The sequence below is a fragment of the Leptopilina heterotoma genome, unplaced genomic scaffold, assembly GCF_015476425.1.
Source record: "Leptopilina heterotoma isolate Lh14 unplaced genomic scaffold, ASM1547642v1 Lhet_113, whole genome shotgun sequence".
Classification (NCBI taxonomy): domain Eukaryota; kingdom Metazoa; phylum Arthropoda; class Insecta; order Hymenoptera; family Figitidae; genus Leptopilina; species Leptopilina heterotoma.
In genome coordinates this window covers 201,003-213,615 of record NW_025110832.1, presented here as the reverse complement: position 1 = coordinate 213,615, position 12,613 = coordinate 201,003, and the positions used below count along the sequence as shown (strand labels likewise).

Sequence of the window (12,613 nt, the reverse complement as noted above, 5' to 3'; positions counted from 1 at the left end):
TGTTTATTTGCGCATAAATTTTTTTAACGAATAAGAAATTTTTTTGTAAACATGATTGATGTAATAGTTTTGTCAGACCTAATAAGGAACAATCACACGTGGAATAAATTTTAAAGAAATTTTAATTGCAATTTTTAAACAATATTCATTAAGATTTTCTTAAGTGTCCGACTACTGTCTGGTTTATCCTATGTAATAAAAAATTCATCTCGAAATGATAATATAATTACAAACATGCGGCATTAAAAAGTTATTATTATAGATGAAATAAATTAACTTGTAAAATAATTAATATACATACCTGCACAGTGGTTTGAAGTTTTTTATCAGCAGTGAAAGTTTTATTACTTTAAAATTTAGATAGAGTGAAAACAAAAACAATAAATCGTAAACTTAAAAGAGAAAGAACAGGATAAAAATATCATTTCGTCGGTTTAGTGCAATCGGTGCAATCTGCAATGTCATACAGATTCCAAAAACAAAGCAAAAACATGCGCTTATTCAGAATGTAAAGGAAAAATAAACCAATTCAGAAATTAACGAAATTAACCTTTTCTGTTAAATTTCAAGTTGCGTACTTTTACCAAATTACCAAATGTAAAAAAACATATAATTTACGTTAAAAACTCCGAGTTACGCGTAACTATGTGCAACCCTTTTCTTGCCTCCTTATCTGGATACTTGGTTCTTGCTTTTATTTCGCTTCGGAATAAGTATGATACACTAACACGATTTGCTTTTTTGTAGAAAATGGCAAAGACATTTCCATTCTATCCTTTTCTCTTTAATGTAAAGTTCACGGTTTACAATTACAATTTACCCAATTTACCAATACAGCTCCGATACTTGCAGAAGTTTCAGTGTATTAAGATGAGGAGTTTGAGGACAGACACCAGTGACCACTTGACCAGGATAGATTTCTTATTATTCATGAGTAGGCGTACGACATAAGTAAACAGTAATACTAGCAACATCTCTCGGATCGGATTGCTCAACAGTTATCTCTCTTCACTATCTGAGTAAATACTTAGTACACTGGACTATACCAACATGGTATTACCGCCGTCGGTATTCCCGTTAGTTTCAAAATCACTCACTAGTTGTCAGCAGTATATATTTTTACCATATGTTGATATACTTGTCATTTCCTCCACCTGCTTCCACCCACCAGTGTTTTCTAACCTCAATTTACCACGTGTTATTCGAGATATTGTTGGTGATTGAGGACAGTTATAAATAATGATAAAATACAATTGTTTATCAATAGAATAAGGTTCGTAAACATCCGAATGTTGTTATAAATACAAAAAAGATATTTCACCCTAACTTTAACAGAATAATTATGAAACTTGCGTAATTTAAAAAGATTATGTTATTGTGTTTAATTAAACTATATAACTTTCTCCAAACATTTAATTTCAATTAAATTCTTTATATTCTAAACTGGTTAATTATTGAATGCATTTTTTCCTTTTTAAAACAAATTAAGATTTTTAAATAAATAAGAATAATATAAGTTAAAAAAATAAGAGATAAATTCATACCGATTCAATAATTTCATTGAAATCTTACATTGTAAACTTCATAAGAATTAGATTTCCAATACATATAGCAATTAATAAAATGTTTTGTTGACAGTTAAGTAAACAAAAAATTTTTCATGTAAATTAACTTGACAATTTTCTAAAACTAATAATTTGTTGTTATTATACTTAGGTATAATATCGACGTTCTGTCATTTTTACATATATGACATGTTGTTTTTAGGGTTTGACAGTTGAAATTAATAATTTTTAAATATGTATTTTTCCTCTAATTTTTTTTAATAATTTTCCTTCAATGTCAAGACTATTTTTAAAAATGGTAATAATTTCTGTAAAATATAAAATTTAACGAAATATTCAAATGTTTGAAAATTTTTCAATTACTATTGTTTCCGGCAATTTAATTATTTTGAAGAAATTTTAATTAAAATTTTTCAGAATTTCTAAATTAAATTATTTAATGCTTGAATAATTTTGTCAAATTATTTAAAATACTTATGGTTATTCATTTTTCGACGAGAAATACAATTTTTAAAAATCACAATTTCAAATCTTCTAAAATTTAATTATCCTAAAATTTTTTCTATTTAATTATAATTAGGTATTATTTGTGTCAAGCAAAGTTTGAAAATATTAAAACAAGATTTAATTCTCCTTAATTTTTTTTGTTCTTTTTATATACTTTTAAATTACCAATAATTTTAAGAATATTTTAAATCATCTAATTCAATTTGAGATTTCAGAAAAATTTTAATTTTAATTAAAAATTTTGAAGAAGTTAGTTTTTTGAAAAATTATTATTCACATTGTTTTCAAATTGTTTGAATACATATTTAATTGAAAAATTTTCAAATAATTGGAAGTTTGTAAACTTGAATTTCAAACAAATGGATCCCAAAATTATTTTATTATTGTTTTAAAAAATTAATTCGTAATTGCGAACGATCTTTCTTATTATGATTCTTTAATACAATTATGTTACATAAAAATTAAAAATTTTATTATTAAGTATAGTGCTAAGAAAGAAGAAATAACTCGCGCGCTTTAGTTCACGTTTTTTGGCTAGTTTATAAATAAATAATAAAATATATGAATAATTGAGAAAATGTTGAAATGAAGGATCACTCTTATTGATAAAAAATGTTACAAAGTTGTGAATAAAATTATACCAAGGGGAAACTTGAGGGTTCATTTGAAATTTTTCTCAATTATTAATGTACGACCGAGTGATGTAGTGAAACTTTGACATATTTTAAAATGATATAAATGTTTTCAGAGAAACGAATTTATTTTTGAAACATGTCTGGAGTTGAAGGAGACACGGTGAAGCACAAAACTCACCGTGACAGAAATGCGGGACGCAAAGCGGAGAAGAAGAAGGCGAAAAAAAGTCACATTCAAGAGTTAACTGATAAGCAGAGAAATCCAAAAGCATTCACCTTTAATTCGGCGATCAAAGCCGAACGACGTTTCAGGCGCAAACAAGACATAGAGACGAAAAAGCAACACATTCCTCTGGTTGACCGCACACCAATAGAGCCGCCGCCGATTCTGGTTGCAATCGTGGGGCCGCCGAAAGTGGGCAAATCCCTGGTCATTCAATGTCTCATCAAAAGCTTCACGAGGCATCCGCTCACAAACATCACGGGTCCAGTCACCGTCGTTTCCGGCAAGAAGCGTCGAATCACCTTCATGGAGTGCAACAACGACATCAACAGCATGATCGACATCGCCAAAGTCGCCGACTTGGTCCTGCTGCTCGTCGACGCCTCGTTCGGCTTCGAAATGGAAGTTTTCGAATTTCTAAACATCTGCCAAATTCACGGTATGCCCAGAATTATGGGCGTGCTTACGCACTTGGATATGATCAAAAACGCGACTCTGCTGAAGAAGACGAAGAAAACTCTGAAGCAGAGGTTTTGGACCGAAGTTTATGCTGGAGCGAAATTGTTCTATCTCTCAGGAATATTGCACAACGAATACTTACGTAATGAGGTGAAAAATCTGGCGAGATTCATTTCGGTGATGAAGTTCAGGCCACTCACGTGGAGAACGACACATTCGTATCTTCTGGCTGACAGAATTGAGGATCTGACAAATCCAGAGGAAATACGACAAAATCCAAAAGTCGACAGAACTGTTAGTTTATATGGGTATGAATTTTCTCTTCTTCTATTTGGCGTAAATGTTGTAAATGAGTCCAGTCCAATGTTTTTTACTTTTCAATTTTAAAAACAATTTAAATATGCTCGTGGCTGTGTTTGAATAAAAATTGCAATTTTTCTTCAGTTAGTTATGATTTAAGTAATCAAGTCAAAAATCTACTTTTATTCAAGTGCAAAATTCAATCCTTTCATATATATATTCAAAATTATTTTTTTTTTAAATTGAAAAGTAAAATATATATCGAGTTTAACCAACTTTTTTGCAATTGATGTCATTTTCTTCCTTAATTTATCTTCAATATAATTAATTATTATTAGGTATTAGGTAACTATTATTTACTATATATTAATCTTCATATTCTTTCATTCTGTCCACATTTGAAGTTAGTTATATTCATTAGGGTCACCACAGGTCAAGGAAAAGTCGGGGAAATCAGGAGACTCTATTATCAAAAGTACTAGAAGAATATCAAATTTCTAGAATTACTATAATAATTTTGGTTTCTATAGAAACCAAAATTGACAAAACTTTTAATTGTTTCAATTTTTAACCCTCAGCGTATACACCGGGTTATTTTGACCCGGACACTGAGGGTTCAAATTATTTTTGGGAATTCAATTACCTTCAAAAAAATTTTATTTACAATTTTTCGAAAACCTAATTTCTGTTTAGAATTTCTACATTAAATTATTCAAAACTTGAATAATTTTATATGCAAATATTTAAAAACTTACTGCTATTTATTTTAATTAAAATTTCAAATAATTTCAATTCTTGAAATATTTTTAAAAATTTTAACTGAAATTCTTACAATTACTTGAGTTTTTTTTTTAATTTGATAAACAAAATTCATTCATAAATTTTTTAATAATTTGATATTCTTTTAATAGGTACTTTGGATAAAATTTCCTAACTTTACTTATTTTCCTGTTCTGTGAATATCCTGTTATTGCAAAACTTATAGAGGAATTAATTTCACTCATCACTCTATTTACAAATTAATTGTCATGACAATTTGATCTGTAAAACAATTTGAAATCGCAAAAAAGCACTAATTTCACATGAGGACAGGATATTATTATATAATAATAATAATAATTTCTGAAAAGTTCCTGATTACAATTAACTTAGAAATGATTATTATATACTTAAAAACAGTTGCAATTTTCAAAAAAGATAATTGAATTTCAGAAAATTAAAATTTTTCAAATCAAGTTTCGAACAATTTCATTTAAAATTCTGGAAAATTAAGTTTTTGAAATATTTCATTAATTTTACGATATCCGAAGTAAATTCCAGTAAAAGTTTGTAAACTATAATTCGGAAGGTTATGTTTGTACATATTAGATTAACTTGATTAAAAATTCCTTTTAAATTATGTACTTAAATTTGAAACCAGTTTTTATTAAATATTTTGGATGTAATGAAGACTTGAAAATAAATAATTTACAATATAGTAAATTGATTCTCTTTCTGTCGTTTTACTGAAAAAATTATAAACATAATAACTTAGGATTTTTTGCTTCTTAGCTACCATTCTTGAGAGCGCGTCTCAAATATTCATGCGAATTCTAATTCGGAGTGACAAAAATTGGAGTAAATTATAGTTCGAACTGAATCCTTTATACATAATATCAAATAGTAATTCGAAACAACGAATTTCCTAAGACTGCCATGATAATTCTGTGAAACCATAAGTGTTTAAATTTAAAATTTGTTTACAGTTACGTACGTGGAGTACCAATGAAAAAAGATTCCTCAGTTCACATACCAGGATGTGGTGATCTGCAAATTAAGGACATCTGCTTTCTTCCCGATCCGTGTCCACTTCCTGAACAATTGAAGAAGAGATCTCTCGTCGAGAAGGAGCGTCTCGTTTACGCACCTTTCTCGGGCGTAGGCGGCATTGTCTACGACAAGGATGCGGTTTACATTGATTTAGGAGGCAGCCACTATCACAAAGACGACACCGGCCTGCTCGGTGCCCTTCAGAATCCCAAAGAGATGCTCGACGAGAAACTCGAGAGAAGCCAACTGCAACTCTTCAGCAACAGTGCGCCAATTGCATCGAAAGATGTCGATGAAAACATTTTTGGCATTACCAGTGAAAGCGTTTTAAAGGACGGCAGAGTCAGGCGGAAAGTTATTTTTAAGGACAAAGGACAAGATGTTGAGTCTGAAGACGAGGAGGAAATCGAGGAAATCGAGGAAATCGACTCTGACAAAGAAGAAGAGGGTCACAAATTAAAAAACAAACAGAAAGAGTCCCTCAAGATTGACGATGAATCCAGCAATGAAGATGAGTCTGATGAAGAAGAGAATGAAAAGAATGAATCACTGAGTTCTAATTCAAGAAAGAATTCAAAGAGGAAGAGCATTGAATCTTGTGACGATACTTCGGATGATGATGTGGAAGAACGTGAACCTCAAGTAAATGTTAAAATCAAGAAGAAGAAGAAGAAAAGTGCAGAACAACCGACAAGAAACACAAATTCTTACGTAAAAGACAGAATTGCAGAGGCACTATCTCTAATAAGCGCAAAATCCTCCCAAAGTTCGACGTCAAACAGCAAAAAAATGAGCGATGACGAGGAAAGTTTTGACGAGCTAAGCGAAGACGAAAGAGAGAATTTGAGTATAGATGAATCAGACAAAGACTCAATTTACGAGGATGAAGAGATGGAGGAGAAAAACCGAGAAAATGATGATGATGATGATGATGATGATGATGATACTTTACGTTGGAGGAATAATTTAGCCGAGAAAGCACGAGACGCATTTCTCAATCGTCGCCGAGAAAATGTAAATATTGAAAAAATTGTTTACAGTGTTTTTGAAAAAGGAAATTTACAGCAAGAGGAGAAGAGAGATAAGAGTGCAGACGATTCAGAAGCAGTTGGTGGAATTTTCCACTTGGTAAAGAAGCAGCAGCAGCAAAAATTGGAGGAACGGGAAGTGAAGGATCAAGAAGACAATTCGTTTTTCTCGACAGAACCAACATTAGATTGGTTAGTGATGGAAAATAAGGCACTTTTAGTCAATCGTTTTGTAACTGGAAAGTGGAAGGAGTCAGAAGATGCGGAGGAACTTTTGAAACTCAACGACTTGGACGATCAAGATCTGTATGGAGACTTTGAGGATTTAGAGACTGGTGAGAAATTCGAAGCGAAAACTAACGAAAAAGGTGAGTTTTGCTTTCTCTTACGAACGTTTTGTTATTTCAACACCTGTGCTCTTCTGCATGTCAAAAAAATGTCTCAGAAATTCCACAGAAATTCCTTCTTTTCGTTTCTAAATGATTATTCATTTCAATTATGGACATTTAATTATTTATAAAAATTACAATTGTAATAACTTTTCCAATTCTACAATTATTTTCTACAATTTCTAACTAAAATTATTCTCTATTCAATTAGGTACGTTTAATAATTATCAAAAATATGAAAATTCAATTTTTATTATAATTGGAAATAAAGCTCTTCATTGGGTTTTTATTCTATTACTAGCAAAGTCCTACGCGCGTGAATGATTTAAAGAATTATCACGGTAGCAATCTGCCTACCTGCTTTCCACAGAAAAAATTTAATAATTTCAATTTATATTCTTGCATGTTTACAATAGTTATGATTTTTTAAAAAATCTCGGTATTTTAACTATATTATCCTTTCCACGCCTCAGAAGCCATTTAAAAAAATTGCAAGAAGATCGAAGGCGGGGAAAGCAGTGATTTTTATTTTTTGTCACGGATTTTTCAGAAATCCTAAAATATAAAATAAATCAAAATCACTGCTTTCCCCGCCTTCGATCTTCTTGCAAAATTTTTTAATGACCTCTAACATTAAAATAAATAATTAGCAAACGAAAAAAATTGCTTCCAAGGGGTGGAAATTATAATTTAGTTTAAATACCGAGATTTTTAGAAAATCCTCGAAAAATCAAAATTACTACTTTTCTTGCCTTGGATCCTTTTGCGATTTTTTAATGGCTTCTGTTATTAAAATAAAAATAATTACCAAGTGAAAAAACATGCCTCTACTCAACTCAAGTTTCAAATGTAATTTTTATACATGTAATTTTCTCATGAAATCCCTCAAACATTTTCTAAGCTCATATAAATGTAATAAAATTCAAACTCAAAAGATTTAAATTATAATTTCTGCAAATATTTTAATTTTCATTCTTATGTTTCTAATAATGGTTGGGGTACAGTTTTTCTAAATCGTATTTTCTAAAATTTTTTTTTCTAATAAAGGTGAATTTCTAAAAAACTTTTTTCTAATAAAGGTGATTTTGAAATTTTCTGTCTTTCCCTAAAGACATTTAAAATTTTCTAAAAAATTTTTTTATAAATATATTAACTTTGGAAATTTAAATGTAAAAATGATGCAAATTATTTTTTTTCAAAGAAGAATATAGAATTTTGTTAACAAATTGTGATAAGAAATAGTAATTTTATAAAAATTTTTCTTCATTTTCAAAAAGAAACTTATAATTTTGTAAACAGAATTGTAATTGAGAAACAGAAAATTTAATCTTTATTTTTAAACAATTTTCTAATTTTTATCAAAATTATGGAATTTTAGAAATTTTAGGAAAATAAACATTAGAAATTATAACTTTTTATAAAAACTTTTTTCAGAAAACAGATTTAATTAGAAATCGGCTTTTTAGACAAAAAGGTGTAGAAAATACTTTTTTTTAAAATAGTGTTCGCCTACCCTAATAATTGATAGTATTCATCCGAAAAATATATTGAATACATTGAAATGTTGATAATTGAAGGAAAGAAATGTTTAATAGAATTCATAAGTATTATTTTTTCTGAAATAAATAAAGTACCCGATTCTGCGTAACCGGAATGGCAAGAGTATCAAAAAATGTAAAAAATGCGGAATTTTTTTTGAAGTTTATTGAATTATCATTTTATAGGAGACTGAATTTACCAAAAGAAATAAAAATTCTAAAGATTTAATTGAAAAACACTATTTTAATCTAAAAACATACTAAATATTTAAACTTCAAAATTTAAGTGTCTTTAATCAATTTATTTTTGTCAAACAAAAGTGGCAAATAAAATTCAGTTCACTAATTGAATAATATTGTAAAAAAAATTGTTCGATGTTAGAATTTAAATTTTTTATCAATACCAAGTTTGAGAATTTCATTAAATTTATAAGAATTAACAAAATAATAGAGAATTCTTGAAAAAATTACATGTATTTACCATTTTTAACATCAGTTGAATAGAGGCATGTCTTGATAATTTTTCTATTATTTGTAAAAAAATTTCTTTGCATCAAGTGGTTATCACACATATGGGAATACTCATAACCAAAATTTCTATCAATCAAATCATTAATTACTATAGAAAAACAAAAGACGACACTTTCTGTTCACGGAATAGCAAATTATTATTATGTATATTAAAGTGAACTATTAAAAATATGTAATCGAAAAGATTGATACTTATATAGAAATCTAATTTTTTAAAGAAAACCTATATTTTTTTTATAGTTTTACATAATTGAAACATTTTCAAATAATTAAGATTTAATAATATTTTTTGAAAATATAGTTGAATTTTTTTAAAAGAATTTTTAGAAAATAAGAATACAACATTTATTTTTAGAAATTACGACTGTTTCAACTTTTTTTCAAATATTGCAACAAAATAACACATTTTTAGTATAAAATGTAACTTTCTTTAATTTTTATAGTGTGAAATACAACTATGGACAACTCCTTCAAAAATTATTTTTGAATAATTTTTCAAAATACCTATATACCTACATGTAATTCAAAATGTTTCGAATAGTAATTAACGTTTTGTAAAATTTAATTGAAATCAATTGATTTCTTTCATGTATTTTAATACAATTTTTGAAAATCAATTTTTGGAGAATTTTAATTGCAGTTTTTGAAAATAATTAAATTAAAAAAAATTTTAGGTAATAAAAACTTTTTAAGTGTAAATTAAAAAATGAAAATTTTTTGCTAAAAATTATATTAAAATATTTTTAAAAAACTAATTCTTAGAATTGTTTTATCAAAATTTTTTCAGATTCGATTATTTTAAAAATATTTTACCAACTTTAATTATTTGGAAATTTTTCAATTGTATATACATAATGGAAAAATTATTATCTTTCAAAAATTATTTTAAAATATTTTTAAAAAATTAATTTCAAGAATTTCTTTATTACAATTTTTTCAAAATATTAGGTATAAGGTAGAGGACCTTATTATGAGACATTGTCCCTATTAATGATACACTATAACTTATTATTAATTAAAATAAAGCTTAATAACTTTAAAAAAAACATGGACATTTACAATTTTCATAAAAAGTTGAACTTTTGTATTTAAAGAATTGAATTCTGGAAGAACTTTCGGAAAATTATTAAAAATAATTGATTTAGAGATGGAGTTTTGTTAAAAATTGAAGAATAGGATATTTGAATTTTGGGTACACTGAATAAAATTCCTAGGTCCGACCCGTAGTTACGAGAGGCATCCACTAGGGATGCTAGTCAATTTAAAACCTTCTGGAATTTCATGATTTCTAAAAATAATAAATAAACGACTTTTTTGCGCCCTAAAGTAGATCCGAGGTCTGGTATCGTAAAACGGAGTTGGAACAATTTCAAGAAATTAAGTGTTATTAAAAAAATTGAATTTAATAAAGTTTTCCGTCATTTGAAGATTTTTACCAACTTTTACTTATTAAGAAAATTGAATCTTGTGCTTACTTATAAAAGTATTGAATAATTTTTTTTTGTTTCAGAAACAGCTCCAAAGGAAGTAGATGACGAGGAAAAGGAGAAAATGAACAAATTACTGGAGAAAAAGTTAAAACTGAAAAAACAATTTGAAGCCGAATATGACGAAAATGACAAATCATATTACGACGATTTGAAAAAGGAGGCCGAGAAGCAGTCTCAATTGAACAAGTCAGAGTTCGAAGGACTGGACGACGAGGTTAGAGTCCAACTGGAGGGTTTCCGCCCCGGAATGTACGTTCGCGTGGAATTCGACTCGGTGCCTTACGAGCTGGTGGAGAACTTGGATCCGTCGTATCCTCTCATTGTCGGAGGTTTGCTTCCCGGCGAGCAGAATGTGGGCTACGTGCAAGTGAGAGTGAAGAAACACCGTTGGTATCCGAAGATCTTGAAGAGCAGAAATCCTCTCATCGTCTCCGTCGGTTGGAGGCGATTCCAGACCATTCCCATCTACTCGAAGCTGGAGGACAATCTGCGCAACAGAATGCTCAAGTACACTCCAGAGCACGTCGCCTGCATGAGCCACTTCTGGGGCCCAATAACGCCCCAGAGCACCGGCGTGCTGGCCGTGCAAGACGTCGCCTCGAGGGAGTCGGGCTTCCGAATTGCCGCCACTGGCACCGTCGTCGAGACGAACAAGACCACGACGGTCGTCAAGAAACTCAAACTCACCGGCGCTCCGCTCAAGATCTACAAGAAGACCGCCTTCATCAAGGACATGTTCAACACTGCCTTGGAGGTCGCCAAGTTCGAGGGAGTGCGCATAAAAACCGTCTCCGGCATTCGCGGGCAAATTAAGAAAGCAGTCTCGAAGCCCGAGGGCTGCTTCCGCGGCACGTTCGAGGACAAAATCCAGCTGAGCGACATTGTGTTCTGTCGCACTTGGTACAAAATTGACATACCAAAGTTCTACAACCCCGTGACTTCACTTCTGCTCCCGCCCAGCGAGAAGAACCAGTGGCGAGGCATGAAGACTGTCGGCCAATTGAAGCGCGAGCAGAACATTAAGGCACCAGCGAACGTTGACTCCATCTATCAACCAGTCGAGCGGCAGGAGAAGTTCTTCAAACCCCTGTTCATTCCGAAGAACTTGCAGAAGGAACTTCCTTACAGGGACAAGCCGAAAATGCTGCCAGAGTTGAAGAAGAGGAAGCTGAGTGTTGAGGACAAACGCGTGGCCGTCGTTCGGGAGCCTAGGGAGGAGAATATTGCAAAACTGATGAATATGATCAAGACCACCTACGAACACAAGCGAGAGAAGCAGCAGGAAGCCACGCACAAGAGAATTGCCGCTCATAAGAAAAAAGTCGAGGCTGAAGAAATGAAGAGACTTAAGAGGCACAAAGAACTCAAAAAACAAGTCTTCCGAACTCTAAGTAAAATGGAAGCTAAAAACAAGAAGGGATGAAAATTCTCTTAATTATTTCTATCAAAATGCAAAATTTGTAATGTAAATAAAGATTTTTAATTTTAGTTATTATAAATTATTATTTTCTATTAAATTCATTAGCTATTTATTTATTTATTTATTTCTCTAAAAAGCTGTTGAGTTGTTTCTTGTGGATTTAAATAGATTTTGTAATTTAGTTTTTATTTTAAAATGTTACTTCACTTCCATAAAACAATTTTATGCGATAGTGAAAAAAATGTTGTTGGCCTTCAATTTAGAAATTATTATTTCCTGTTTAGACAGTAGTTTCAACTAAAGGATCATTATTAATATCAATTAATATAATCGACAAATTCTTTCATTCATTCTTTTTGTCCACATCTCAAGTTTGACTTTTGTGTATGCTTTTGTTTTTTCTTCTTTAGAAAATATTGTTCAATATTGTTTGACAAATTGAAAATAGATATACAGATTTTAATAAAATAATTCGAACCGAACTGTTTGAATTTTTCGCCTAGTTTGAATGTCGAAAAACCGACATTCGAATTAGCCTAGTTTTCGACATCCGACATTCGAACAAAACTCGGTTCGAATCGAATTTTGCACAGCTCTAGAAAAAACTTATGTTATTGGTAAAACTTAATAAATCTGTTTCTATTTACCCCAACTGATGACCCTACTTTTAATAAAAATGTCTGACTTTTCCTTGAATTCGCTGTCTCAGAGTATATTAT

General features: G+C 30.2%; 2 protein-coding genes across 11 annotated transcripts in view; one reads left to right on the top strand and one right to left on the bottom strand.

Annotated features, from left to right (window-relative positions):
- The window catches only part of LOC122505783 (ionotropic receptor 21a), a 78,863-nt gene extending 77,955 nt beyond the window's left edge, over positions 1-908 (bottom strand). For 3 of the 9 annotated variants that reach the window (XM_043617611.1, XM_043617665.1, XM_043617671.1), the window contains exon 1: positions 302-796. The gene's annotated coding sequence lies outside the window, so the exon portion shown is untranslated. The other 6 variants (XM_043617620.1, XM_043617638.1, XM_043617652.1 and 3 more) reach the window with 6 other exon arrangements.
- Positions 909-1,121: 213 nt separating this feature from the next.
- LOC122505729 (ribosome biogenesis protein BMS1 homolog) lies at positions 1,122-11,962 on the top strand. Of its 2 annotated transcripts, none has more exons than XM_043617547.1 (4): positions 1,122-1,273; positions 2,821-3,697; positions 5,435-6,894; positions 10,501-11,962. In XM_043617547.1, the coding sequence occupies exons 2-4, from the start codon at positions 2,844-2,846 to the stop codon at positions 11,895-11,897; spliced, it is 3,711 nt and encodes a 1,236-aa protein (XP_043473482.1). In that variant the 5' UTR covers positions 1,122-1,273; positions 2,821-2,843; the 3' UTR covers positions 11,898-11,962. The 2 variants fall into 2 exon arrangements, with proteins under 2 accessions (XP_043473482.1, XP_043473478.1); XM_043617543.1 differs by having other exon boundaries at positions 10,495-11,962.
- The last annotated feature ends 651 nt before the right edge of the window (positions 11,963-12,613 follow it).